The sequence below is a fragment of the Epinephelus fuscoguttatus genome, linkage group LG16 (assembly GCF_011397635.1).
Source record: "Epinephelus fuscoguttatus linkage group LG16, E.fuscoguttatus.final_Chr_v1".
Taxonomy (NCBI): Eukaryota; Metazoa; Chordata; class Actinopteri; order Perciformes; family Serranidae; genus Epinephelus; species Epinephelus fuscoguttatus.
The window spans coordinates 26,448,165-26,475,692 of record NC_064767.1 but is presented as its reverse complement, the minus strand read 5'-3'; the positions used below and the strand labels follow the sequence as shown (position 1 = coordinate 26,475,692).

Sequence of the window (27,528 nt, the reverse complement as noted above, 5' to 3'; positions counted from 1 at the left end):
ATACACAGAACACAAAGTGTAAGGTGTAATCTCCCTTTGCTAGTTTTTGGGGCGTTAAAATAATGTAGGGTGTGGTAAACAAGCTTTCCAAGAAGGACTGTCAAAACTTAGACGTCACTAATGCTAACAATGTTATCCTGCAGCTTGCGGGTGACCTTTCCGAGTAGTCAGGCGTGGCTAATAATGATCACTTCTGGGAGGCCTGTAGCTTGTTTGAAAGGCTTACTTCCTGAGGTTCTGGCCTAGTTGAAAGAATGGATGAATGAATGACTTTATTTCAAACCAAAATAAAAGAAAAACATGATAAAAGACAAGCAAGACAAAGATAACAGTGTCTGAAAAGGAGTAGGTAGAAGTAAAACTTGTATGTCCCTACCCCTTTCTTACATTTCTTCTTTTAACTCATATATTATTTCAACAAATTCCCAAATTTATTTACAAGTAATATACAACTATCCCCAATCTATTTACCACCCAGTTTATTTACAGTCCAAGTGCCAACGAGTGTTACATATGCACTCCCCTAACTCAACCTTTCCTCATCTATATATCTGCCAAAAATATCTTTTTGTATAGCTTTTTAAATTGATTTATATTTGTGCTTTGTTTCAACTCAAGTTCACCCCATTCACTGAAATACTCAGACTCTTTTTAGTTGTACAAACACATTATTTTTTAAAATTAAAGTGGTTGTTGAAATAAACAAAAATATAACTCATGTAAAGTGGTGACCCCTATAATGGAAATAGAAGTCTTGCTTTCAAAATATGACCTGGGTTGTAAAGTAGAAGATCAGCAGAGGTACAGTGGATTTATCAGAGATAAGTTATGTTCAAACCCACAGAACTCTATTTTAGATTAAATAAAGACACCAAGCTTTCCAAAGATAACAAATGTATCAGGCTAGATTTTCTATAAAATTATGCACAGGAGGCCTATGTCTTGATTAATTCACACAACATAAAGCTTCAATGAAGAGCTAGAATAGAAAAGGCTTACAGCAGGTTACATAAGCATGTCAGAAAGTTTTGAATAAGGCCCATTCAAACGAGACTACTATTACTATGACTGTCACCACTGACTGTACACAGCCTACACGTAATGGAGAAAAAAAAGGAAAAAAACACAGTGTTCTCTGAGGCATGAAGTTTGACGTGTCTCAAAATGCCTTAAAACACTAAAGAAAAGGTCGGTCGCCTACTTGAAAAGCGTTTCTTCAGCTCTATTCTTGAGAAAACATTCTTTCCATGACAAACAAACCTTTTGTTTAACTGAAAACTGCCCGACTATGCGAGCTTTGCCGTCTACGTAAAAGACTACAAGTCCCAGAGTACTCATTTCCGGCTTGAGTGCGTCGCAGCCAATCAGAAGCCTCAGGGATTTATGGCAGCTATCTGGGGCACGGGGCCAGCGCGTCTAGCCAGCTCGAAGTGCCACGACTTCACAGCAGACCACGGATTCTCCAGCGGAGTGAGGGGGAGAGCACTGGGAAAAAAGCTAGTTAGCTAGATAGCTGGGCAAATAGGTAGCTTTGCACAGAAGTCACTTCGTCTAACAGTCAAAGCTTTTTGTCCTCTCTCCGTTCCCTTTGAAGCAAGCAGACGAAGCTAAGTTACATCACCAGCGAGGTAAGTGTGGGAGTCTTGGAATTTTTTTATTCATTGAGCCAGCGTTAGCTAGGCTGGGAAGCTAACTACTGCTAACTCTTGAGCTAACTAGTCACACAGAAAGACAGCCGGTTAAAGTTGTCTGAAATCATTTGGAGTTTTTCCTCCTCAACAGCTGTTTAGCTTACAGCTTTATTACGGCTCCTGCAACACTGTTTTGTAACGTTAACCAACACTTGATACTATCATGTGCAGGAGGATAGCTAAGTTCATTGATTCATAGTGTTAGCTGCAGTGCTAGCTTGCAAGTAATGATTGAAAGCATTTTACATTTAAATAGTGGCAGGATTAAGCTACACACTGTTTATCTGTTTTAATGTATGTTTGAACGGGTAACAGTGTAGGGTGTCTCTGTGTCTCTCACATATCCGAGGCCTTTTTAGTTGGGGTCTCAGTGATGTAATTGTAGTATTGGTCCGATGCTAAACTATTTCAGAAGTTCTTGGAAGTCGATGCGTTTGTATTAAAGTAACTTAAATTGAGTACGTTTGTGTAAAGTTTGCACGAATATTTCTCAGACTTACATAATATGTCTGAAACTAAAAGCAATGAAAGACAAATAGTGTATTTTAAAGGAGAGAAAATCTATGCATTTGCACATTTTACCTCCATGGCTTATTAAAAGTAATATTTTTTATTTTAGTTGAAGACTGCTCCATGTACTAATGCACTCCCTGTAGGTATCCCATTGTCCATGAAAGGCACATGTGTTAAAGTTAAAGGCCGTATGGTAGTGGTTACAGCATAGCAAGATTCATCTTATAGTCCTATCTCCAATGGACCTTGAGATGCTCTTTCATCTGCAGAAAGTCACCCAGAGTAAGTTTTTTTTTGACGTGAATTCTGAAAGTAGATGCATTGACGTGTGACATCACAGATAAGGAGGCAGTACAAACTCTTCCCCTTTGCCTCTGACTATTAGACCCTGCAATGAACAGGGACTCTGGACTCAGTTTTGATTATACTGAAGTGGCTCAACAGTTTTCTTCTACCGTGTCGCAATGGTGGTTTGTTTTAAAATAGTAAAGCCCAACATTTATATATTTTCTGACAGGGTGATATTGCTATTCATAATGTAAACTGTGATATAACTGACAGCACTGCAAGAATAAATAAATCAAAGAGGGGGTTTTAGTGTCCCTAAGCTGCTGTCCACACTCAGCCAACTTTCCTCCCCTGCAGGCTAAACGTTTGTGAGAAGCGCCTTAAAGGGATAGTTGAAAGTCCCTTTAAGGGATGCCTTCTTTTTTTTTTTTACAGGGCAGGAAATTAACACAAACTACCAGCCAACTGCTGGATTTTTTTTTTTTTTTTTTTTTTTTTTTTTTGCAGTTGCTGGTACTGTGTTCTTTTTGTCTGAAACCCTTTTAGGCTGTATGGATTGGGGTTTGCTCCCTGCCTTAAATTCATACTTAGGTTGTTTTAAAGTAAGTAGTTGATTTGTGCTAAGCCCCTTTCATACATGCACTGAATTCCATAATAGCTCTGATAATTTTAGCAGCATTGATCAAATATGGAAAAAGATGACAAGAGTCATTTTTGTGCAATAGTTTATCTGGTAATTAGCCAACACAGGATCTAGTAACCTTTCCCTAACTCTGTTGATGGCTGAACATGAATTATAGTAGGAACATTAACAGACACAGCAGATATGATGATGTTTGTGTATGCAAATAAAACAAAATTTATACCAGCTATAATGCTTCACTCATACACTCAAGTGTGTGATTTGGGGTCTGAAAATATATTTTTAGTGCATTTATCAGGTGTATAATGCAGCCATAATAATGGGGCTTCCTGCTGATAAATAAAAATGGATTTTCATATAGGACTACTCAATTTTATTTAATCTTGTGTCTCTTGCAACAGCAGTGTAATCATCCAAAATAATCATACGAGTGTACAAAAAATTAAATCTTTTAAGTGAGGCAGCCTGATGCTGATATTTAATTGTATTTACTTAATATGTTTCAGTGTTTGTACTCAAAAAGCTCAGTGCTTGGCCTCAAAATGAAGCATATGAGACTTCACTGTGAGGGTGAATTTGAGCTGCATGAATACATATGTTTTATCCAAGTTTGCAGGCAATATGGCAAGTGGGTTTTGAGCAGCTGTTTTTTGTCACACAGTTAACCAGTCTGTATTATGTAGCCAGCCTCAAGGCAAAAGTTTATGGGGATAACAGTGACACCTTGAGGCGTTTGGAAGGAATAGCTTTGCTCGTCCTCCAGGCAGCATTAATCACAATTTATATCATAAACTGCTTAGTTAAGTCAGCTGCTGCCAGTTCACTTTCATTTTACCTAGGCACAGAGAAATACTGTTGATGATACTATGTGGGGGAATTAGTATATGAACGTCTTTCTCCCCTTGTTGAAAATTCCTAGTTTTTGCTTGTCCACAGCCATCTTTAGATAATCTTTTTAGTTGTTAACTGTATTGACAAGTCTGCCACTCTCATTTTAGGTCCACTGAAATTGAACAATGGATATCTATGACCCCCAGACTCTTGGCATAATGGTGTTTGGTGGATTCATGGTGATCTCTGCTCTAGGGATTGCTCTTGTCTCCACCTTCTCCATGAAGGAGACCTCTTATGAAGAAGCCCTGGCTAAACAACGCAAAGAGTTGGGTAAAATTCAATCTACTCGCTCTGAGAAAAAGAAGAAAGAAAAGGTATCTGAAAAGAAGGGTCGTGGAAAGAAGAAAGAAGAAAAGCCCAATGGAAAGATCCCAGAGCCTGAAAAAATTCAAGAGGAAGTTGAAGTTGACACAGTCATAGAGTCTGCTGCTGCCCCAGTCGTGGCTGCTGCTCCTGCCCCTGCCCCTGAACCTGTCCCTGCTGTAGAGGTTAAGCCAACTGCGGCCCCAGCACCAGCAGACACCCAGTCAAAGGCCGCTGCTGACCCAACCCCTGTTCTTAGTGAGCCCTCACCTGCACCCTCACCTAAAGAGAAAAAGAAGAAGAAGGTGGCTAAGGTCGAGCCAGCCTCTACCCAAACAGCCCCAATTGTGGCTGCCTCTGCGCCAGTCAAGTCCTCCTCAGTCCCTCCATCAACCCAGGCCCCCGTGTCTGCCCCGACCAAAGCAACTGCCCCGTCTGCTGCGTCTGCCCCAACCAAGTCTGCCCCTGCATCAGCTAAGTCTGCCCCAGCACCAACTAAGTCTGCCCCTGCACCAGCCAAAGCTGCTGCAGCCCCAGCCAAGTCTGCTCCGGCCCCAGCCAAGTCTTCACCTGCTCCATCCAAAACTGCCCCAGTGCTGGAAGCTGTCACTAAAGACGTCCCAGTGATGGCAGTCCCCCCAGTGGGATCTCAGCAGGCTCCTCCTGCTGCAGGAAAAGCACAAGAGCCTAAGAAGAAGGCCTCCAAGAAAAAGGCAGAGCCTGGTAAGCAGTTATGTTTTAGAGATGTCCAAATATTTCATGTTATAGCTCTGTAGTTTATAAGGTTATTAAAGATTACACTTCAAAAATATAGAAACTGATACAGATAATAGCAGCATGGGAAGAGAATAATACATATAGCTCGTCAGTCTTTAGAGTCCAGTCTTTTGTGCTCTTGATCAAGGCCCTGAATTACATAACCTGCAGTTTTGAGTGTGGCCACTATGCCAAAATCACAGCACAGCTCTACACTATCTTTAGGTGTCTGGTAACTCTCCCTCTGCCAAAAGATGCCTGTTGTTTGGCCTTGGCCAAGCCCGCCGCCAGATTTTTCTTTCCTGTGAAACCAGTCATCGTTTTTTCGATGCACTGTTTGGGGACTTCTGTTATGCTCCACGTGTAGTTTGGACCTTGGTGGCGTCCACATCAGTGCTCCTGCAAGTCTCTCAAAACTACATTTACCCACAAACCCTTTGCTGCCTATCAAGGATCAAAGCCACTGTAGTCTACCAATATTTCTGCTACACTAGAACCATCATTGTTAAAATTAGCGTCCTCCTTTAAAGTGGAAATGGTTGTCTAAGCAGGAACTGCATTAGCCATAACACTGGTGATAGCACTCCAACTTGTTTGGAGGTGGAGTAGGGTCATGTCTGTACAGTTTAGTCGCACGTGCATACACTCACAATCTAAGGCAGTAATACCCTGTCAGTACTGATGAACTTCTAGCTGTGTACCCGTGGAAAGTAGTGCCAATGGCAGTTGTGGGTAATGTCTGGCACTCAGCTCTGCAGGGCATAGAGCACGCCAGCCTGTCCAAACACCACTGCCCTGTTTTGTTAACTGACAAAGGCTCTCAGTGCCCTGACAATGGGTAGGGAGGGGAGATGGGTTCTTCCTTGCCTGAGGCTTGTCTCCGCCTGGTGCCACAGTGCCCCATCATTTTGCCATCCAAGGCCCCAGACCCACAGGACAAGTCTCAACCTTGTCCTTTTCCTGAGGCAGTGTGGGAATTCAGTCCTCACTGTGACAGCCTAATGAGTTTTGAAACTGTTGGCTTTTTGGTTTAAAACATGAAATAACCTCTAAATTCCCGATGTGATTCCACCATGTTGTTTTTCATTACAATTTTTGGTGTTTGCCTCTTCAGCAGCTGTGGTGGATTCTGCTGACGCTCCTCTGTACCTGCCCTACAAGGCTCTGGTGTCCACCATCAGTAGCATGGTGTTCAGTGAGGGAGAGGCTCATAGGCTCATCGAGATCCTGTCTGAGAAAGTCGGCATCATTCAGGACACCTGGCACATGGTAATGGACGCTGCAGTCAGCAAGAAAAAAAGACTTCATAGTTCACTGAATATGTATGAGACTTGTAGGGAGATCCACTTTTTTTGCTGTCTTACACAACTAATGTGTTTTCAGGCCACTCAGAAAGGAGACCCAGTGGCCGTGCTGAAAAAACAGCTGGAGGAGAGGGAGAAACAACTGGCGGCAGAACAAGAGGATGCTTCTGCTGCAAAGAACCGTCTCAGAGAACTCACCAAGGTTAGACATACACGTGTCTCTCAGGTCAATGAAGCCGTACTCCAGCTACAACACCTCTTCTGGTCTGTAACCATGCTGGCAGCCCTATGAGACACATTACACTCATTACATAAGAAAACAAAATTGTTGGATGAATTCTTAGATCTTTTTTTTTTTTTTACTATTGAGGCAAAGAGTGCAGATTGGTCTAAATGTGGCAGCTGAGAAAAAAAAACCTAAATTAAAGGGTTAATTCTCTGTTGAAAATGAACACGCACTGACATTTAAATTGCAGTCCTCTTTATCTTTCATCCTGAAGATGGCACTAGAGCAAAGTTAACAAGGTGTCTACAGCATCTGGAGCTTACTCTGCTTCAATTCTAAGAATGTCATGCGCTATTTATTTCTGTCTGTGGGTGGCAGCACAAGGTGGCAAGTCGATCTTTAGGGTCGCAGCAAATTCCACAGAAAAGTATTTTTTTGCATTATTTTTAATGTTTTCTTGTCCTGAACCAAGTGTTGAATGAAAAATTGAGTCATCATGTTGGCACGAGAGGAAAAGCCACAGTATAGTAAATATTTAAATTTGTCCTGTGGTGGATGTCTTAACTATATGAATCTGAACGTGCTGTCTGTGTATCAGGAGCTGTCTGCTGAGAAGTCCAAGGTTGCCAGTGTGGAGACGAGGCTGAGTTCCCAGCTGAGTAAGAGAGAGCAAGAAATGATTGCTCTGCAAGCTCGCATGCAGGCCAGTTACCAGGACCACATAGCCCAGACCCAGGGCCTCAATGCAAAGGTCAGTTCCTCAGAACAATTTTTACAGTTTGTTAATGCACATCTGAGTTTGCATTTTGTCTTTTTATTTCCTCCTGGCAATCTGGCTGCTAATGAGGAGTGAAAATACATTTTTTTTCCCTTGTTTTTTTTTTTTGTAATTTTGTTGTGTTGAAAAGGATTTAAAGCAGCTGTCCAAGCTTTGACAGTCCAACATGGCTAGTTTATTTAAAAAAAAAACAACTTATTTTGCAGATCGTGAGCCTGCAGGACCAGCTGGAGAAAGGCCCCAATGCCCAGCTGGCCCGCCTGCAGCAGGAGAACTCCATTCTCCGCGACGCCCTGAACCAAGCCACTAGTCAGGCTGAGAGCAAGTGAGTGTATTCCTCTGACAGTAAATGAGAAGCCGTGATCCATAATGACATCCTCTTTACCTCTTTATACTGATACTAATTAAAGTGACAGTTAAATACAGTGTGTACAAATTTAAAGGCGTGTTTGGTCTGCCAAGCCTGAAGATTGGCTTCTATTTTTATGACGCGTTGTCCTTGACTCTTTCTCCCTGTGTCTGTCCTTCTGTCCCTCCTTCATACTGTCCTCAGACAAAATGCAGAGCTGGCCAAACTGCGTCAGGAATGTGCAAAGTTAACCAAGGAACTTGGAGAGAAGACAGAAAGTCTCCTCGCTGATGAGCACATCAGGAAAGGGCTGGAGGCCAAGGTGTCCGCTGCTGAGAAGCAGCTCGCCATGCTTCAGGTTTGCTTGGCCTGTGGGAACACCACATCATCTCTGCTACACATTACATTAGAAGTGATCAAGTTTCCACATGAAAACAAATTGATTCCATCTTTTTTTTTTAAAAAAAAAAATGCTGTTTCTTGTTTGGGCAGCCCGTTAGTTACAGAGGCTGTTCAAAATGCAAGCCTAGACCATTCCCACCTATCCTCAAACCCTCTAATGTTATGGGAAGTTTAATTGCCTTGTAATCACAGAGCTCAGGACTGAGCTGGAATGCAGCCATTCAGTAATAGGGCTGTAGGCAAAATGCGCCTCAGCACCAGCTGGAATGTGTGCATGTCCGAGCACCTCTCCTCTCCAGCCCACTGTAACAGGCTCTGAAAGAGCAGGAACAGTCTGATGGTATTTACAACACACGACAGTCAGACTTGAAGTATATCCCTGCCTTGCATTATCTGCTAATTTGCTGTTCTCATATCAGCCTACGCAGTCACTCACTGACGGAATGTTGTTGTGTTGGTCTGAACCATTATGGGTTATGTGGAGCAAGTGAGTCAGCACTTCCTGACAGTCAAGTGTTCACTTAGTTTAATCATTTACAAACATGCGTTCTAACAGTTAAAGGTCCTCAAACACATTATGCAATGGCTCCACCGTCACTCAGTATACATTAGACATGCTCAATTGATGCAAGAGAGGTCTTTTCTAATTTCTTGCACTTGAGAGAAGTTTTGCTCCCTTTGTTGAAATGTGTCGCTGTACAGTGGTCAGTACTTGGTTGTCACTAACAATTGACTCTATCAGAGTCTATCAGAGAAGCTCAGGCAGGCTAGTCATCTCAAAATTCCCTCAAGTTCAAAGCACTTCCTGCAAGATACTTCCTTTAAAAATTCCCAAACAAATAGCTTGACTGATAAAATGTCTATTTTTATGTCCTTGTTATACAACCTCAAACCAGATTATATTCTCATCTCATAGGTGGATCATCTGTGCATATTAAATTATGTTCTTTTTCTCCGAATGTGTTGCAATATATTTGAACAGGAAGGCACCGATACTGCCCTGTGAATCACTGCTGCCAAGTAGAATTGTTTTGTGAATCTCTGCTGCCCCCTGCTGTTAAACACATCTTGATATATGTTGTTCTCAGGCCAGCCATGGGGAGAGCGAGCAGGCATTGCAGAGGAGATTGGAGGAGGTGTGTGAGGAGCTCAGAGCAGCACAGGGTAGAAACAGCAGCCTGCAGGCCACTTTGGACAATGCCCAGCAGGACAGCAGCACCCTCTCAGGTCAGAAAATGAGGGAGGGATGTCTTAATGGTCATGTGCATCTTGATAGTGGGGAAAAAAGGGTAGCAGTGGCTGTATCACAAAATATAAAATAAGTTGTGAGTGCTATGTTTTTGTCCGTGCAGAGTTTCAGGCGCGTATTGGGAAATTGGAGGCTGAGATCGGTGAGCGCTCTGCTCAGGTGGACACCCTCACTGTCCAGCTGGAGGAGACACAGGCAGAGAAAAACCAGCTTGTGCAGCAGGTGGCCACCATTAACTCACTGCTGGAGGCCAGTCAGACCAAAAAGGAGGAGGAGGATAACAATCAGGTAAGACACACTTTGTCAGTTTGACTTCTCTGAAATGGCCAGATGGTCAACCAAACGTAGTCACCCCCTAAGGATGTCTGTTATGTGTGATTTGGCAGGTGAACGCTGCAGAAGTGGAACAGCTAAAGCTCAGGTAAGTGTTTGAGCCTCCTTTCCTCAGGGTCACCATTCGAACCAGAGCCATTTCATTTATTGATGATAGTGCACTGCCCCCTGCAGCCTTCAGGAGAGAGACAACCAGTTGAACACGCTTCACGAGGAACTGAAGCAACTGCAGATGAAGCAGGAAGCTGCTGTAAGTGTCGCAAACATCTGTTGTTACATCTATTACCAAATAGTATCACTTCTTGATTTTTGAAGGAGATACATCTTTCTTTCTTTTTTTTCTCTTTTTTTTTTTAAATTCATACCAATGTGTACAGTGGCACTGCTAATCACAAATCTGCTGTTTTAACAGGAGAACACTATTGTTGAGCTAGAACAAAGAAATAACAGGTATGGTGCCTTCTACTGTCCATGTGATTAACTCAAATCTAATCAACTCCCCACACCTCTGTTTGCTTTTGGCTTACTAATAGTTTGTCCAAATTGTGTGCCCATTCTTAGTGAGGATGTCAGCCTTATTGCATCACTTCAGGATGAACTTAAAAACCTCAAAGAAGAGATGGTGCAACTTCAAAACACACCCGTAAGTGTACCTGTTGATGTGTTGCATGATTCTACTTTTACAGCCTCCCTGCAGAACAAAAAAATGATCTCAGACTTGTTTGCATGTCTGCTTTCTTACAGCAGACAGACAGCTCCACAGAGCTGGAACTACTACAGAACAGGTAAATGAGTCTTGGCATATGGAAAAAAAAAATCAGCCCCACATATTGTTAGGTCTGTTATAGATCTCAGGTTTGACTGTTTTGGTTCTTTGGCTAGCCTGACTGAGAAGGATGCTCTCGTCACATCACTACAAGAGGAGCTGAGAGAAGTGAGAGAAAAGACTACCACTGATGCAGTAAGGCTCTCTTTAGACATTAGCCAATTTCAGTTGAGACTGATTTCCTCTGAATCACTCTCCTGATTATGTCATCCATTGTTTTTAGCAGAATGTTACAGCAGAGCTGAGAGCTTTTCAAACTGAAGCCAAAGAAACTCTCCAGACACTCTTCCCACAGATACCCGTAGAGACAGAGCAGGTAGGAAAAGGGGATATCATAAAAGGAGTTGCTGAGTGATCTCTTATTTTGGTTGATATTCTGTAAAATAATATTCACATGACTTATTTATGTCTGCCTTTTTCTCATTACTTAGGCCAACTGGTTACAAGTATTTACACAGAAAGCGCAGGAGTCTCTCAGCCAGCAGAGCCAGGAGTCTCAGTCAAGCACAGTGTCGCCTGTAAGCCACAGTTTTATACAGATAAAAATATACTGATTTAAATTAGCCCGGCAGAAGATGTGAATGTGCTTTCTCTGTTTCAGGAGTTGCTTGAGAAACTGAAGGAGGCCGAGGAGAGCCATGGCTCACTGCAGGCTGAATGTGAACAGTACAGGACAGTCCTGGCTGAAACAGTAAGTGACTGGGAAACTGAGTTGTGTGAATATCGAGTAAGGGTGCTTTCAGGCCTAAAGCTTGCTTTGGTCCGAAGTTGTATAATTGCCTAGAGTTGGTCCGTGTTATCACAGCAGCATTTACAAGCAGACCAGATAAAATTCCTTGAGGAGAAAGCTGCTCTTGACTGGTCAGAATTGTCAGTCTGGTTGTTAAGGTGTGATTGCTGTGTTCACACCTGCCCAAATGAACTGCACTTTGGGAGGCAAACAACTTGAGATCAAAATTAACTGAACTAGACAGGGCAGGTGTGAAAGCACCCTAAATTTATGCAGTTCAGCTAAACCTGTTCCCCTTCTCCTTTTAGGAAGGAATGCTGAAACATCTGCAGAAGAGTGTGGAGGAAGAAGAGCTGGTGTGGAAGTCCAAGATGGCTAACTCAGAGGAACAGCTTAGGGTGGTAAGTTATGAGACCTCCTTGAAATCACTATGACTTGGACATCTTTTCACCATATGTGGGTCCCCCTTCCTCATGTTTTTCAAAACCTCACAACAGTCCTTCTCACACATTTCCAGGCTCTGGAGAAAGTCAGCCAACTGGAGGCAGAAACCCAAAGTGTAGAACAGGTGAGGATTTTTCCACACTCAGTTTAAATTGCACTTTGATTTTAAGTTAGCAGGTAAGACATGTACTGCTAACTAAGTAAACTGCTTTATTTTGGTTCTCGCTGTAGTTGAAGGAGCAGATGATGCTTGTGGAAGCCCAGCTGGAGAAACAGTCAGATAACCAGGGGATCTCAGAGGAGATGGAGCAGGTACATGAGCATGTTCAGTCTGCGGATCACTGCAGCCTCACTGGAACTGACACCGCTGATAAATTCCCCTCTTAAGAAGGTGGACTTGCATATTACATGCTTCTAAAATCGGTAAAATTTGGTGGTTAGATTTAACTCCTTTTTGAACTTTTGATAAATGTTCATATTCAGACATTCAGTTTTCTTTAGGGCTGGGACTAGATACCGTTTTAGGTTTTGCTTAACATATCATTGAGAATGTTGTCTTTTCCTAGTTTTCAAGGCAGCATTACAATAAAGTTACGTAGCTTTCTCAACCTACCAGACTGTTCTAGCTGTTCTACTATTTGCATTTTTCCCCTCAGTCATTATATCCACATTACTGATGAGTATTTATCAAAAATGTCATTGTGTAAATATTTTGTGAAAGCACCAATAGTCCCTTCAATGTTCATCATCAGTGTTGGTCCAAACCAACCCACCAAGTTTGGGCTGGGCCGGGCTGTTATTTCTCAGCACTCCCCTGGGCTTGAATCAGGGTGGGTTCTCGTCAGTTTACCAGTGTTTGTTTGTTTGTTTTAATAGTTATTATTATTATTATTATTATTATTATTATTATTATTATTATTATTAAACGGGCAGTTCTTGTGCATAAATGGCAGATATTATAGTGGATTGATCAAGAGGGAAAGAGAGAGAAAGATGGGGACTGTGACTGTGAGAGGGAAAGTGACGGAACAACAGAGTAATGGAGAGGGACGGAAAGAGACAGGGAGAAAGAGAGGTCTGGGAGGCAACATGGTTGGCAGTTCTGCAACTCTTCTGCCTCCCCAGCAGTGTGAGAGATGTGCGTAACATGCAGTGAAGAGCGGTGATCATCGTCTGAGCACCGCATTGCTATGGACCACTGTGCACTCTAGACGCTCTGGGGGGAACCTGTCGTGCATGAGACATCAGACTCTTGAAATAACAGAAGGTAGAAAAGAAGAAGTGGTTTGAGGAAACACATCAGCCCTTAGCTTGCAATACGTTTCAATATTAAAAGAAATATAGTAAATAAAATTAAATATATATTTTTGACAGTATAGATTTGGGTTGTTAAGTAGGCCAAAACTGCTGCTGTAGGTCGGGCTTTGACAGAAACTGCCGGCTCATGTGGGTCAGGCCTGATTTTTTTTTTGGGCCCAGTCAGAACTCTGTTGCCCAGCCTTATTATGGATTGATTAATACGATTTAAAAAGTTTTGTTTCATATATTATAGAAATAGCTCTCAATGTAAAGAATTAGCAATCCATACTTGTGTAGGAGGCTTTTCCTATGAGAAACACATTTAAAGATCTCAGTCTCTTGTGCTGGATTTCAAAGTAAACCTGTCTGACATCTGTTCATCTCTGTGCTGTGCTCTGTATTCAGCTGAAGCTGCAGCTGTCAGAGTGTCAGAGCCAGCTGGATTTGGCCCAGAAGGAGGCCCAGGCACACAAGGAGGAGCTTGCACAGGTGACCCACTGACTTAACCTGCTTTTCCCTTTTCTCCATACGTCAATATTTACACAGCTATATGCCAGAGGTGGTGGTGGTGGTGGTGGGGGGGGGGGGCATGTTAATTATGAGACAGCACATGACAAGGAATTTGTGGAAGTCCCTCTTAAACTCGCACAACCAACAAGGTGAGGTGCCGGTGATGTGCAGCTCACAGGGGATTCATGCAACGGAGGTTATGTAACCAGTGACGGCTTCCTGTTTCAGGTCAGAGAGCAGCTGGGCGAGATCACGATGCGGGCTCAGCGAGAACAGAACGGCCCAGCTGAGGCTCAACCCAGTCAGGTCAGGGTGCAAATGTTACAGGGCACCCTTCACTTCCTGTCAGAGGGTACTGGACAATGACAAGGACACGTTTTCCTAAAATCTCCTTTGTTACCTGCTTTTTGTTTACCTCTCAAGTGAGCCTTGTTCAATTTAGTAGAAAATCACCTTTATGTATTAAGACATGTTCTTTTGGTTTTGACTCAGCACATGCCAAACCCATGCCCTGAAACAAGGATGTGGCCTTGGTACACGGATACTGAGTAACACCTGCCTTAAACAAAGAAGAGCCGTATTTCCAGTCTGTCCAGTATTCCTCTGACACAGCCGCTGTTTATGCTAACCACTGTTTGCACTGACTGAGTGGACACAACTCTAACCACTGCTTTTTCTTGCCCTTTTCAGCATGCTCACTTCTCCTTTGTTTTTACGTTTGTTTGTAGATTCTTAATATCAGCAGAAAGTTAATCTGATTTTAGCCTTTCACCTGAAATAGTCTGAGAGGCAGCTAACTTGGCACACAGGTCGAGCAGCTTTTTTTGTGTGGGTGTTTGTGTGTGCGTGTGTGTACTGTTGCTGCTTTGCCACAATAATCTTTGCATACACACGTATGCATCAGCCATTTGCCATTTGTCTGCATGTGTATTCACTGTGTGTGCACGCCTTTTTTTGTCTTCCATCAGTTTCAGAACGAGTTGAGTCAGACAACTGAGAAGCTGCACGGGGAGGTGGCTCAGAGACAGCAGCTTTCAGAGGAGTTTGAGCAGGTAGCAGCCATTGTTGATGTACACTTTGTTTGTTTTTTCGCATTGTCATTCCAGAGGGTGACTAATAAACTCTCAGTGGATGACGTCCGTATGTGTGTGTTGTCAACTTCTAGGCCCAGAAGACTATAACAGAACTTCAGGCTCAGTTGGATCTTGTGAAAGTTTCTGCAGAGTCGCCACAAGCCGACACAGAAGATGTTGCTCAGCTCAAGGTGCGGTTACAAATGACACCCAGAATCCAAACATTTAACACTGATTAATGATACAGTCCTGATTATATATGAATTTGGCAATCTGCAGCGTATCTCAGAGTGACAGGTGGTGCGGCTCCAAATGAAACTTACATATCTGATATCTCTTATGAATAGAGCTTTTTGTCTCTCCAACGGAAGGTCACCACTCTCTAATCATTTATTTTATGGAGACCCAAGTGTTCAATATTAAATGGCATTATGAAAACAAATAATATGAATAAATATAAGCAATGAATTTGAGCAATAATTCAAAGTGGTGAAAAGCTAATTATTCTTATTTTGCGTATTTTTGAGAGTAGCAGAGGTAATTGCAGCTTGAATGAATTTAATCAAATTTTATTTAGTTATTTATTTTTTTAATGTCCTTTCTCAAAGTCTGTTTTTACCTTGCACCATTTGTTTTCAATGACAGTCATATTTAGTTTAGCTTAGTTTTGTTTATTGGTTTATTTGAACAGGGACAGTGCACATTAATGAACATTGCTGTAAATGCGCCAGAATTAGCCAAGAGGCTACTTTTCATCTGCAGTCCCCGGACAGATGTTACTAAAGTCACCTTAAAACTAGAATACACAATACAAGCAATTAAACAGTTTTTAAAAAGTTAAAGAGTGCTACTCCGATTTGGCTGTGGCTTAGGTCTCAATGAAAGAGCAGCTCTAGTTAACTGGCTCTGCCCTGTTTGCCTCGATTAACAGGTTACAGAATTTGTAAACTTGGACTTTTGATGAAAATTGGTATAACGAAACTTGAAAGATGAGAAGTATCAAGACAAGCATCACAAATAACTGACCGGTTTAATGACAGTCGGGCTGACATTCATTCATTTACGATCAAATCTTTGCTGGGCCACGCTCTTCTGCGGTAATGTTGTCCCCCCTGATTGGCTGATTGGAAAAACATTTTTGGGGGCATGTTCTAACAGCTCAATTTAATTTATCCACGAGTTAAGCAATGTTTGAACCAAGTTGTGTTGATTTACGGGCGAATTTTGTGCCAGGCCAGTGCACATGTTTGGAACTGGTGGCGCCCCCTATTGAGCGATGTCAAAATACTAAAATAATTTAAAACAAACAGTGGTTTGCCATTGTTATGAAATATATCCTGAAAACTTTGAAATGATTAGACAAACAATTTCGGATTCATAGTCTTATTTGTGTCATGCCACACACATTTTTCGAAATTGTAGCGCCCCTCTAGTGGACTATTTAAAAATAAACTCTCATGGTATATTTCAGGTACTTATGTGGACAGATCCTGCAAGTTTTAGATGACTGGCACGACGGTTGTGGAGTAAGGTCTATACATATATACGGTCTTTTGATTAGCTTGGTCCAATAATGATTCTCAGACAATTTGGTACAAATTCAAAATGGCAAAATATATAATCAGGCAGACTTAAAAGCCTCTTGAGACTTTTTTGTAGAGCACATGGAGCTGGAACTGTCTGTCAAATTTATAGTCAGTCGGACTTTCAGTGTGAGGGGCGTGGCCTTTCCAAAATTGCATTTTTGGGCCTTAATTATAGCCACACCATCAAGCCAACTGGGCTCCTATTTCATCATCTGGGTCACTGGTGAAATCTTCACTGATTTATTTCACAATTTTATGGTTACAGGATGTAGTTTGTATTTATCCCATGTCTTATTTATTTAATATTGAACACTTTAGATCTCCATATTGAGGCCACTTTTTGTTTGGTGGTTTGGAGTAACGTTTGCTACCACTGTTGGAACAGGAGCGCCTGGAGAAGGAGAGGAAGCTGTCCAAAGACTTGGGCCAGGCAGCCACCAAGCTCCAGCAGCTTCTCAAAGCCACTCAGGAGCAGCTGACCAAAGAGAGAGACACAGTGAGAACACTACAGGAGCACCTGGAGGGCAAGGTGAGACAAGCAAGGCGGCAAGACATGCACGTCTCTAAGCTCATTGTTTCAGTATGCTCATCAATTTTGACACTATATTTGTGTTTCTCAAGGGAGAATACGTGGAGCTGAAGGAAGGAACGTCCGTCTGAGAGGAAGTTCACTGCAGACACTACAAAAAAACTGCCAAATATGCCTTATGATTACCATAGTTATGCATTCCAAAACTATTTCTTTCTTGTACTGTAGTTGATTGCATTTGTTGCAACTGTAGGAGTCAATGTTTGATATTATGAACATTTCAAAATAAGATTAGAGGAGACGATCCTACTACAATCTTTATTGAAACCCACATTCCATCAACAATTCTGGCTATGTCAGAAATTATTTATCCCCCTGCCTTATATTCCAAACATTTACTCATAGTTCAGTGTTAAAAAGGGAAACCGATTGTACGTCAAACGTACATCAACCTGTGCAATTACTTTGTATGTCTTTTCTATGTGGTTGAATGATGGAAACATTTTATGGTTCAATGTTTCATTACCTTTAGGGCCTGCTTTCCTCTGTAGCTGGCTGCCAATTACATGCATCAAATTTGTATAAATGAATAAACTACAGTGTAGCTCTATATGGTTTTGTTCAGTGTCTTTTTTGCAATGAGTGCAGGCAGGAAGCAAGGTAAAAGTTGGTTATTATATTTTGACATAGTTTCACATCCAGTGTGAATCAAATGGTGAATATGTGCACTGTACATCTGTCTCATGACAATTAAAACTCAACAGAGTTGGCTCAAGATGACTACACTGAATCTTAAAACTTAAACCATCTTCCCTGCTGTCAGCAGGAACCTGTGTCGGCTCCTCTGTGCTGAGAACATTGTTGGTTTCTGACAGGAAGTAGTACCATGCAGCAGCAACCACACAGTATACCATCTTACAGCAAAATGGAGGGTAGCTCTGATCTCTTTTGTTATCCTTTAAAATCATGACTAACATTTTTTTAAAAACTGAAAATGTGGCATTGCATTCCTTAAAGCTTTAGACACTGAAAGGTCCAGATTGCATCAATGGCTTCAGACGCAAGGAAGTATTTTACAAGAGGGAGTTAATTTGCAGGCCTCTACAAGAGCCATGAATGCAGTTGTTTTAGGCATGATCTCTGTCTGTCTCTGTCATCCTCCTCCCCACCACACCCACAGACAGTATCTCTCCTGAGGGAACAAAGCAAAATGAGCCGATTTTGATTGTGTGTGTGTGTGTGTGTGTGTGTGTGTGTGTGTGTGTGTGTGTGTGTGTATATGTATGTGTATGTGTATGTGTATATGTATGTGGGAAACAAATAAACAAATGAAACTTTTAGTCCTCAATTAACTTCAGCCAGCTTGAGTCTGCCACTGTCAGGTGGTGAGTCTGCACAATTGTCTTAATGGCTTCCGGGTTTTTAATTAATGTGATGACACGCCAAACTGCAGTAAAAAAGCCAGCAGGACATTTTGTTTCTAACAGCAACAGGAACAGATGAACAGTTGGTATAGGTATATACTGGACCCTGAATTAATGAAGTCTCTGCTGGTTTCCTTGCTACCTTTGAAGAGAGCCAGGCTTGCTGTCTCCACTTGTTCCCAGTCTTTATGCTATGGTGGAAATTTTGTCAGTGTTTCTATTGTTTCATTCTTCCCATGTGTTTGTAAGTGTGTGACCTTTGCATTCCCCTTTTGTAAACATATATTGTTATTTGACATCAAGAGATTTCCATTCACTATAATCTCACTTTCAAAGACAGTCCATTGACTGTTAACAGATACAGCCGGTTACCTAACATGTTAAATTAAATTGCAACAGGTATGTTCCTCTGATATAATTGAGAGCATAATTAAATCAGGAGGGCCCAAGAAAGCTACTACTGATCTCTCGTCATCTTGTCGTCTGAGTGTAGGTATAAAGATGCCCTGTATTCACTGTTCTGGACACAACCCCTGACCTCTGAGCCTGAGAATAAACTCTCGTGCACAAAGCTATTCAGTCTTGCTTGCTGACTCCCAAACGGATCGGCTAAAAATTATAACAATGCAAAGCTAAGCTGACTGGCTGCAGTCACAAGTGTGGCATCAATTTTGACATCCCACTCATGCCAAGAAAGTGAACTAGTATATTTCCCAAACAGTCAAACGATTAAACTATAAATGGTAATGCTGGTTGTGTTGCAAGTGTGAAATAAGGCGCAAACATAAAATCTGTGTGAAAGTGTGACCATTAAAGGCAGATAACCGCCTGTCTTTATTTTAATTATGGTATCAGTATAAGATTGATGGATCGATCCTGATACTGGCACTGACAGGTCCCAGGTTTTTGGAAGGGAGGGAGAACTCTTGTGGTATACATCCAGGTGCTAAGACCAACCCCCAGCTTCCTGTTAGTTATAGTCTTCATCCACACTTAAATTTTGGAAGGGTCCTTTGGCATTTTCAGCTAATGCATCTGACACAAATAGTAAATACAAGCCCTGATATACACCACTGTTATTTATATTTCATTTTTTCCCCGACAGTAGTTTACAAAGCAAAACATAAAATATGATCAAAGTAATTTCTCCTGTTCAATTTTTTTTCACAATTTTAAGTACATCACTGTAATGCAAAAAAAAAAAGTACCAGTACATTTTTCTCAGTTAAACTGTATAAAAATGGAGATTCAATCAAATAATGTGGTTCCATAATTATCTCAGGACTGACCATTGGTAAGTTGGTCAAACCTGATTAGAGTCAGAGTTTCCACTATGATTGTATGCCAGATCAATGAATCAGTGAGCCCACACCATCTCATTTCACTGGGAAATTTAGAACCAATTTCTTTGTGTGTGTGGAAAAAGAAAAAAAAAACAAAAAAAAAAACCACACACACATACTTGCACAACAGGTTGCATTGAGTTTATTTGACGATATTCAGACACTGAAGCATTTTCAGATCATCTTAGTTTCTTTGTAAAAGTTGTACTATTCTTTATAGGTATTTATCAAAGTGTAACAGTCTAGAAAACAGATTTATGTCAAATTTACAGACCCTGACATTTTGACCTAGTAAACTCAACATACACACAAGGAAGACAAATGGTTTATACTGGAGTATGTTGGAATTTGAAACATCATGTATGTAAATACAGTCAGGAAACTACTGATGTGAAAATTATGAGAGAGTCAAGTGACAGAAAATAGTATAATTCTTGACATGTCAAAGAATGAACAAAATTACATCTGAACAAGACCGATTTCACAGTCTGGAGTAACTTAAGAGCTAAGTAGGACACAAGCATCAGGGGTTTGAGTTAAAGGAATCTGACCCCATACCTTTCCTTAAAGGTGTGTTGAATCAATCCAAAAACAAAGTAGATTTGGAAACTTTGTTGTTATCCCCCACCCCCCTTAGTCCCTTTAAATTCCTGATGGCATGAAAAAAAAAAAAAAAAGGGAAAAGACTGTTTAATGGCCTTTCTTACGTGAGCACTTCACGCTGCAGCCCTCAATTGTGACTGTATTTTTTCCAAGGAGATCTGAAAAATAATCCAAGCAGTACTCTCCAGGGTCATTAATCTGCTTGACAAACTTGACACCTGTTGAAGACATAGGATGTACTTTGAGATACTGAACATCATTCAACTTGAACTCATGACATCAGTGTCTCAGAATATCTAATTAATGTGACAAAAACATTTGAACAAAGCAGAAAAAAAAAAAAAAAAACTTACCAGAGAAAGCCTTTGCAAGGGGGCCCTTTGAGCTGGCATAGGCCATTTTTTCTTTGATGTCTGCATCGTCAGGAGCCCTGATGGGAAGAGAAATCATGAAGTGTCACACACAAATAGTGTTTTACTTAAGTGTTCACACAAACAACAGAAATGCCTCCTTCAAATAAGATTAGCTCTTGAATACATACGATAATTTTACCAAGATTTTATTGTTTGTTCTTCTCTATAGTCTGTAGTCAGTTGAGGATGCAGAAAAATAAATTTAAGAGTAATTTCACTTTAATTGCAATCCAATGACCTACCACATAAAGAAGACCAGATCCTCTTTTTTAGATGATTCGTCGTTTTCATAGTGGCAGTCATACAGTGCGTAGCGGCATTTTTTGTCAGGCAGCAGGTCCCTAAAGTATTGGAAGTGATTTTCCACCCCTTCCAGGTCTTGCTCTCGGACGACCTTGTCCACTATGATTGCACCATCCGCTATTATAAACATTGCGAATCTCAGCCGTTGGCACTCATCAGCATCTTTTTTCATAACTTTCATTTCTTCAAAGAGTAGCTTCACAGCGTCTGAAACTTGTACTCCGGATGACTATTGAGAGAACACAAAACATGGCATGTACAGTTAGTGCCATAACCAAAAGACAAAATATGCCGTCACATTTAATGTTGGTGAACTAATTACAATTGACATGTATCTAATGTTTCACAGTAAGGGAAACACACAGAGAAAAATGCAGTTGCAGAAGATTTTGTATTTGAAGGACGATAAAATTAAAAAAAAAAAAAAAAAGTCTTAAGAATGGATGCAAATGGATGAATTTCATTCATTTTATAGAACAAACTGAAGGTTCTCTTCTACTTCCTGATCATTTTAATCATAGGATTTTGCTAGTTCAGCACCAAGTCTAATTTGCCATTTAAGTGGACAAATTCTTGTAATGATTCTTGCATGATAAAAGACTATCACAATATGAGCACATTGGGGAGATTAAGGCCTTGGCTCATATTTGAGTAGACTTTGTTCACTTGTGCTGTGGTTTTGAGACAGAAAGCAGAACTGCAAGATGAAGAAACAGGAAGTTCTTCAAAACTAGACTTGGGAGAGAAGTGTTAACACTATCAAAGCAATTCAATGCGCAAATGTTCGACCAGCTTTTCTGCAGTAACATGCCATGGGTGTAGCTTCCCCATGATTTTTTTTTCAAGGCTTTGGCTCTGTCACATTCCAGTCATTGTGGAACAAGTTAGCACAAGAAAGACCGCCCCAAGGGATTCTCTCAGAACAAGTTTGAAGCACGAACAAAGCTCCCTCCATTTTGGAGGCAAAACCACACCTTGAGCAAGCCCTTTCAAACACTGACATCTCTTCTCACTAAGCAGACTATCAAACAGAAACCTTGCACTCTAGATATAATGACAACCAGGCTTTACTGAGTTTACACAGTTTCTATGTGTAACTAAAGTAACTAAAACAAAGGCATGGCACTTGAAAGTTTCATCATCTCTACATTACATATCACTTTGGGTCACACAAATCACAGAGATGAAGTTGTTAACTCATGCAACACAAGTCAATCCAGTCAGATTCTTTGTGAAAGCTACTCACCATGTTTGCTTCTGATGTGTGGAGGAACAGGCAGCAGAGGAAAAATGGCAGCAGCAGTCAAAATGCTGAAGGGTCATAAGGAAGGAGAGCAGGTTGACTCATAGAGGAGGAGCCGGGGTAAATGAGCACACCTCCAAAAGTAGGCCCTTCCCCCTCTTCCCAGGTGTAACACAGTTTCAGCTGCAACCTCGGCATTTTCATTTAATTACATTATATCTGAAGACTAAAGCACAATGGATTTATGGGCTTCATTGTTTGGCACAATATAAACACTGTTAACACCCTTTCTATGAACAAGTTTGGTAGAGGGAGAGAGCTTCCTTTTTAGGAAAATCCCCAGGTGAGCTCGAGACAGTCATCAGTGGGAGCGGCACATATACCCTTATATGGAGAACAAACCTGTCCACCTATTCAGCTCATCTGCTTTTGAGACGCAGTTCAGGGCCTTATAAGGTAAAAGACAGGATGAGTGCAGTTATGTCAAAAGGATTTATCCATCTACCTACAAAAAGTGAGATGTTAAGCCTTCATCAGATTCCAATAGTCACAGTCAATAGTTAGATGCCTAAGAACACCAATTCTACAAAAAACACAGCAAGCATTACACATATTTACCACCTAACAGGGTCAATCTGGACCGTGTGAGCTTCAAATGTAAGTTGTCATTTGCCAACTCAGTTAGGTAGATTCATTTTTTTCTCCAGTCACGTTCTGTGAGGACTTATGAGTCAGTGCAGTTTCTATGATTCACAAAAGTAACTCACAAAATTAGAGCGTAGACTTAGTGCCCGGCCTGTTTTTCTCTCTGTTTCATAAGCCTAAAGTCACAGAAGGAGTGTAATTATATGACCATGCCATTTTGGTGCAAGGTTTTCGGAATACTGCATGGATTCTGAGAGTAAATAGACATACATGGACAAGGGTCCAAACCCAAGTCAGAAAACAAAATAAGTAACATGAAGACTATCCATGTAAACAAGGCCTCCTCTAATGAAACCTGGAACTTCTCTGTAAGGCTGTAGCTAACAATTAGGGGCCCAGTTCACAGGAGGGGAACCATGGCTCCCTGCCACTTTCCTCTGGTCCAACACCATGCCTTTTTCAGTGGTGGAAAGTAACTAAGTACCTTTACTCAAGTACTGTGCTTAAGTACAATTTTGAGCTACTTGTATCACAATTCAGAGGCAAATATTGTACATTTATTTGATCGCTTTAATTACTGTACTTTGCGCATTCAGATTAAAAATACAATAAATAATTACCAATTAAATTCTAAATGGTTAAAGGGACAGTTCACCTAAAATTAAAAATAGATGTTTTTCCTTTTACCTGTAGTGATATTTACCAATCTAGATTGTTTTGGTGTGAGTTGCTGAGTGATAGAGATATCGGCCATAGAGATGTCTGCCATCTCTCGACTATAATGGGACTAGATGGCACTCGGCTTGTGGTGCTCAAAGCTCAAAAAAAACACTTTTGAAAAACTCAACAGCAATGTCTCTTTACAGAAATCATGACCTAGTTACTCAAGATAAGCCACAGACCTTGTTGTTCTTTCACCAAACTGCACTCGCCAACCATATCACCACACACAAAAAAGCATGTAGGCTGCGCCTTCTCTATAGAGAATAAACTTTCATGCACAAAGCTATTCAGTCTTGCTTGCTGACTCCCAAACAGATCAGCTAAAAATTGCCACATCACAAAAAAAGGTGATACATGGGATCTTCAGGAACGGCTGAGTAGGCACTATTCATCAACTTAAATGACATATATATGAATATGACAGCAGCGATAGTTGAACGTTTTCACGGCAACCAGTAAAACAGTCTTGAGAGCTGTCTTTCAGCCGCTTCCGGTCCGCGAGGGCTCAGTCCACAAGTCCAGAGGGTGGACATTTGGATTCAGCCTATGAGTAGATGCACACTTCTTTCGGCTCGGTGACACAGTCGGCTGTTGTAGTTTGGTAGAAAGAAAATAGTTCCTACATGAAACTGCTCACAACAAGGTCTGTGGATTATCTTGAGTAACTGGGTCATGATTTCCGGAAAAAGCCATTACTGTTGAATTTTTCAAATGTATTTTTTGGCACTTTGAGCACCACAAGCAGAGTGCCATCTAGTTCCATTGTATTGGAGAGAAGGCAGACATCTCTAGGGTCAATATCATCAGCGCTTGGCAACTCACAGTAAAACAATCTAGACTGATAAAAAGCACTACGGGTACAAGGAGAAATATATATTTTTGAGTATGGAATGAACCGTCTCTTTGGCCCTGTTTAGACCTGGTATTAACATGCGTTTTGTGTGTTCTGATCACAAGCGGACAGCAAAGACACATTGCTGTTCACACCTGTGTTTATCATGCGTCTCCAGTAACCACTTATGTTCAGATTTGGTCACTGCCCTGCGCATATGTAATACGTCCGCACTTTTGCTGGCTGCTCTGTAGCATGCTTGCTAGTCACATTGCAAAATGATGGATGGTCATGCAACACATCGTCTAGCTTGACATAAAATGGGTAAGTTAGTTTGTGTAATAGCCCTTAGGAAATCCCTTAACATAATTACGCGTGATCTATTGCCTTAAATATGACAAATTCAAAGTTGCGATGCTGGAAGTTACACTGTCTAGTTCCTTTTTCCAAACTCTCCTTCTTGATTGAGCATTTAATACATAATAAACCCTTCCTCCACAGTGACTATTTTTAAATGCACATACTCTGCTTTAGCATCACAGCAGCTTTGCTTCCTCTGTGTGGACTTGTGGTTTACAGAGACAGAGTCCCGCCCCACATCCGGACTAGTGTCTGTTTCAAAAAGCAGAGCGTCTTAATGTCAGCACGTCATAACTTGCCTGCATTGCAACCTAATAATCTATGACTTGTAAAGAAAATGATTATCTATATATTATCTAAGAGTCTGTTGAGCAAACAGAGTTAGACATACAGAGAAACCAAGAGAGTTATCAACAGAATGCTGTTTTGGTGGCTTGAGGGTTATTTTTTGTAGGTTTATCGTCACAGCTATGGTAAGGCCAGCCTACCAACCCTAACTGCTGCTAACAGCAACGTTTCTAAGTAGTAAAAGGAGAAATACAACCCTAAACCACACGGAACAGGAAATGGCTGCTGCATAACTCTGTGTCAGTTGAAAACTTCATGCTGCTGCAAGCACATTGGAAGTTTGGCCACAACCCAGTCAGTGACGTCCAAGCAGCAAACCCAAATCTGTGAGAACTCTGACATCTACTGGTAAATTACAAATACTGGATCTGCATTTTCATTGTGCTGCATGTAAGGTCGTAAGATTGCTCATGTGCGCTCACCTTTTTTCTGATTCAGATACTCAGGACGTTTTTACTGGGAGGTGAATTATCCACAAAGGTCCCCTCCTCTCCACAACAAACAAACCTGGTAATGTAGACTGGCAAAAACACACACACAAAAGCAGTTTCATGTTATGAGTTTCTGTTTGGCAGGTTGCTAGCCCAACACATGCTAATCTGTGCTCACCTTTTTTCCTCTGATAATTTAAGATCCAAATATTTAGGAGGTTTTTACCTGGAGCTGAATCATCTGCAGAGGTCTCTTCCTCTCCAAAACAAATGGAAGTGGTGAAAACACTGACTAAAGCAGTTACACGTTAAAAAGAATCTGTGTTTTTCCAGTGCTGTTGTCACTAAGAGGCTTCTAACTACGGTAGCTGATGTGAAAATGCAATTGTCTCTATCAAGAGCCAGTGACTGGTTTGTCCATTCTGGGTAAAAACATGGCGGTGCAACATGGCGATCTCCATAAAAAGGGACCTGCCCCCTATGTAAATATAAAGGTAAAACAATTCTTATTTTCAGGTGATTATACACAAAAGAAAACATACTGATTATATTACACTCCATTTCTGCAAATATATCCACCTAAATTCTAGAAACTGGACCTAACACACAAACATTTGAGAATAGTTCTTACTTAACTTGCTTATTATATCCTTCTTGATCTCATTAAAGATTTTTATGAATATATCCCACATATTAGGGAGAGCAGGGTGAGTTGAACCAGTATTTACCTGAGGCATCTTTACAGGAGCATGACAGCAATGTCTCCAACTAAAATGTACATATATTTCAGGATGTGGTGCATCCTCAAAATAAGACTCCAGAAAAAGTGGTGTCTTCACTCAACTTGCCCCTAATAAAAGCTGAGCCAAGGGAGAGAATAGGTTGAGCCACATGGGGGTAAGTCTTATACAGTGTTCTTTTAACTTCACCTAGTTGTTTCATATCGATGTATTGGCTCACATTACCCCCACCCCCACCATTTTAACAAACTTGTATCATCCAGCAGTTTAGAGCTAACGTCATGACAACCAGTGGCGGTAGTACTAGCTTATTTGGTGCCTGAGGTTACACCCCTACCCCACCCTGTCACCACCACCCCACCCCCCAAAAAACGTGTTTTTTTCAGTGCAGCTCAACAGTCTGCACGTTTGTAGCCTCTATATACAGACTCTACATTCAGTGAATGTAGAGTCTGTAGGCAAACCCCGGCGATCTTGCCTCCGGAAGAAGGGCGAAAGAGCCCTGGTTTCCGGTTGTAGGCTGTTTGTAGTCCACGTGATATTGACCAATCACGTTTGAGCCAGCTGCAGCTGTAGTCAGGTTAAACGGTCTATAGACAAAGAGCATGGATACCAAGAGGCGAAGCTCAATAGAACAAATTCCCCCATGGTTTCGTCCTACCGCCGCCATATTGGACTGTCAGCAGACCACAGCAGACCCACTTGCATACAAAAACACACAGACAAACTGAAGTATATCGCTATTAATTATGCTTACAATGCTACTCACCTCGTGATAGCTTGGTCACAGCTGCTTTTTCACGTTTTTGTAAAGCAAAATATAGACTTTAAAAAAAAAAACAAAATGAAAAACGGCTGAGATGGCATCTCTACATATTACATCCACTTATAAGAAGATTAACTTAATTACTCCTTCAAAATCACCCCATAAGCCAATCTACCAAAAAAAAAAGCTATATTTTAACTAGAACCACATTAATGGCGACGTCACATAGTCAGGAATAAAGATTTATTTACAGTTTGTACAGTAAGGGGACAGTAATAATAATAATAATAATAATAATAATAATATAAGCTATTTTAATCTGATTTTTTTTATGCTAAAGCAGTAATCAGTTCTGATAGAAATGGTCCAATGGGCCATGTATTGCACATATATCTTCCCACGAAAACTGGCATATTAAATTGATATTAAAACACTTTAAAACGTACACCTCTCTCGGGATCCTTCGGGAAACGGTGGAAGGCCAGGTGCGGGGTGTTCCACTGATAGTTGTTGCAGTTAATTGCACTACACTGTTTGCTTTTACTTTTTTTCTCCTCTCTCCTTGACATCTGTTGTCTGGGCGCAACAGTCCAAAATGGCGTTAGCGCCCCTAGTGGCTGTTGGCAGA

General features: G+C 41.2%; 2 protein-coding genes across 7 annotated transcripts; one reads left to right on the top strand and one right to left on the bottom strand.

Moving 5' to 3' along the window:
• Window positions 1-1,406: 1,406 nt before the first annotated feature.
• On the top strand, window positions 1,407-17,336 carry rrbp1a (ribosome binding protein 1a). 6 transcript variants are annotated; one of them, XM_049600022.1, is made up of 27 exons: window positions 1,407-1,628; window positions 4,134-5,055; window positions 6,206-6,357; window positions 6,472-6,594; window positions 7,217-7,369; window positions 7,603-7,721; window positions 7,950-8,103; window positions 9,236-9,374; window positions 9,500-9,684; window positions 9,783-9,817; window positions 9,904-9,979; window positions 10,142-10,179; window positions 10,291-10,372; window positions 10,474-10,514; window positions 10,612-10,690; window positions 10,779-10,871; window positions 10,987-11,073; window positions 11,157-11,246; window positions 11,594-11,686; window positions 11,803-11,853; window positions 11,961-12,041; window positions 13,434-13,517; window positions 13,767-13,844; window positions 14,507-14,590; window positions 14,704-14,802; window positions 16,583-16,726; window positions 16,819-17,336. In XM_049600022.1, exons 2-27 carry the CDS (start codon window positions 4,152-4,154, stop codon window positions 16,855-16,857), a joined length of 3,303 nt encoding a protein of 1,100 aa, XP_049455979.1. In that variant the 5' UTR covers window positions 1,407-1,628; window positions 4,134-4,151; the 3' UTR covers window positions 16,858-17,336. The 6 variants fall into 6 exon arrangements, with proteins under 6 accessions (XP_049455979.1, XP_049455981.1, XP_049455980.1 ...); XM_049600024.1 differs by having other exon boundaries at window positions 6,203-6,357; window positions 10,477-10,514; window positions 10,782-10,871; XM_049600023.1 differs by having other exon boundaries at window positions 6,203-6,357; window positions 10,477-10,514.
• Window positions 17,337-19,609: 2,273 nt separating this feature from the next.
• cfl1l (cofilin 1 (non-muscle), like) lies at window positions 19,610-22,129 on the bottom strand. The gene is made up of 4 exons (XM_049600019.1): window positions 22,059-22,129; window positions 20,752-21,041; window positions 20,450-20,526; window positions 19,610-20,314 (listed from the first exon to the last, which is right to left on the bottom strand). Exons 1-4 carry the CDS (start codon window positions 22,059-22,061, stop codon window positions 20,184-20,186), a joined length of 501 nt encoding a protein of 166 aa, XP_049455976.1. The 5' UTR covers window positions 22,062-22,129; the 3' UTR covers window positions 19,610-20,183.
• Window positions 22,130-27,528: the final 5,399 nt, after the last annotated feature.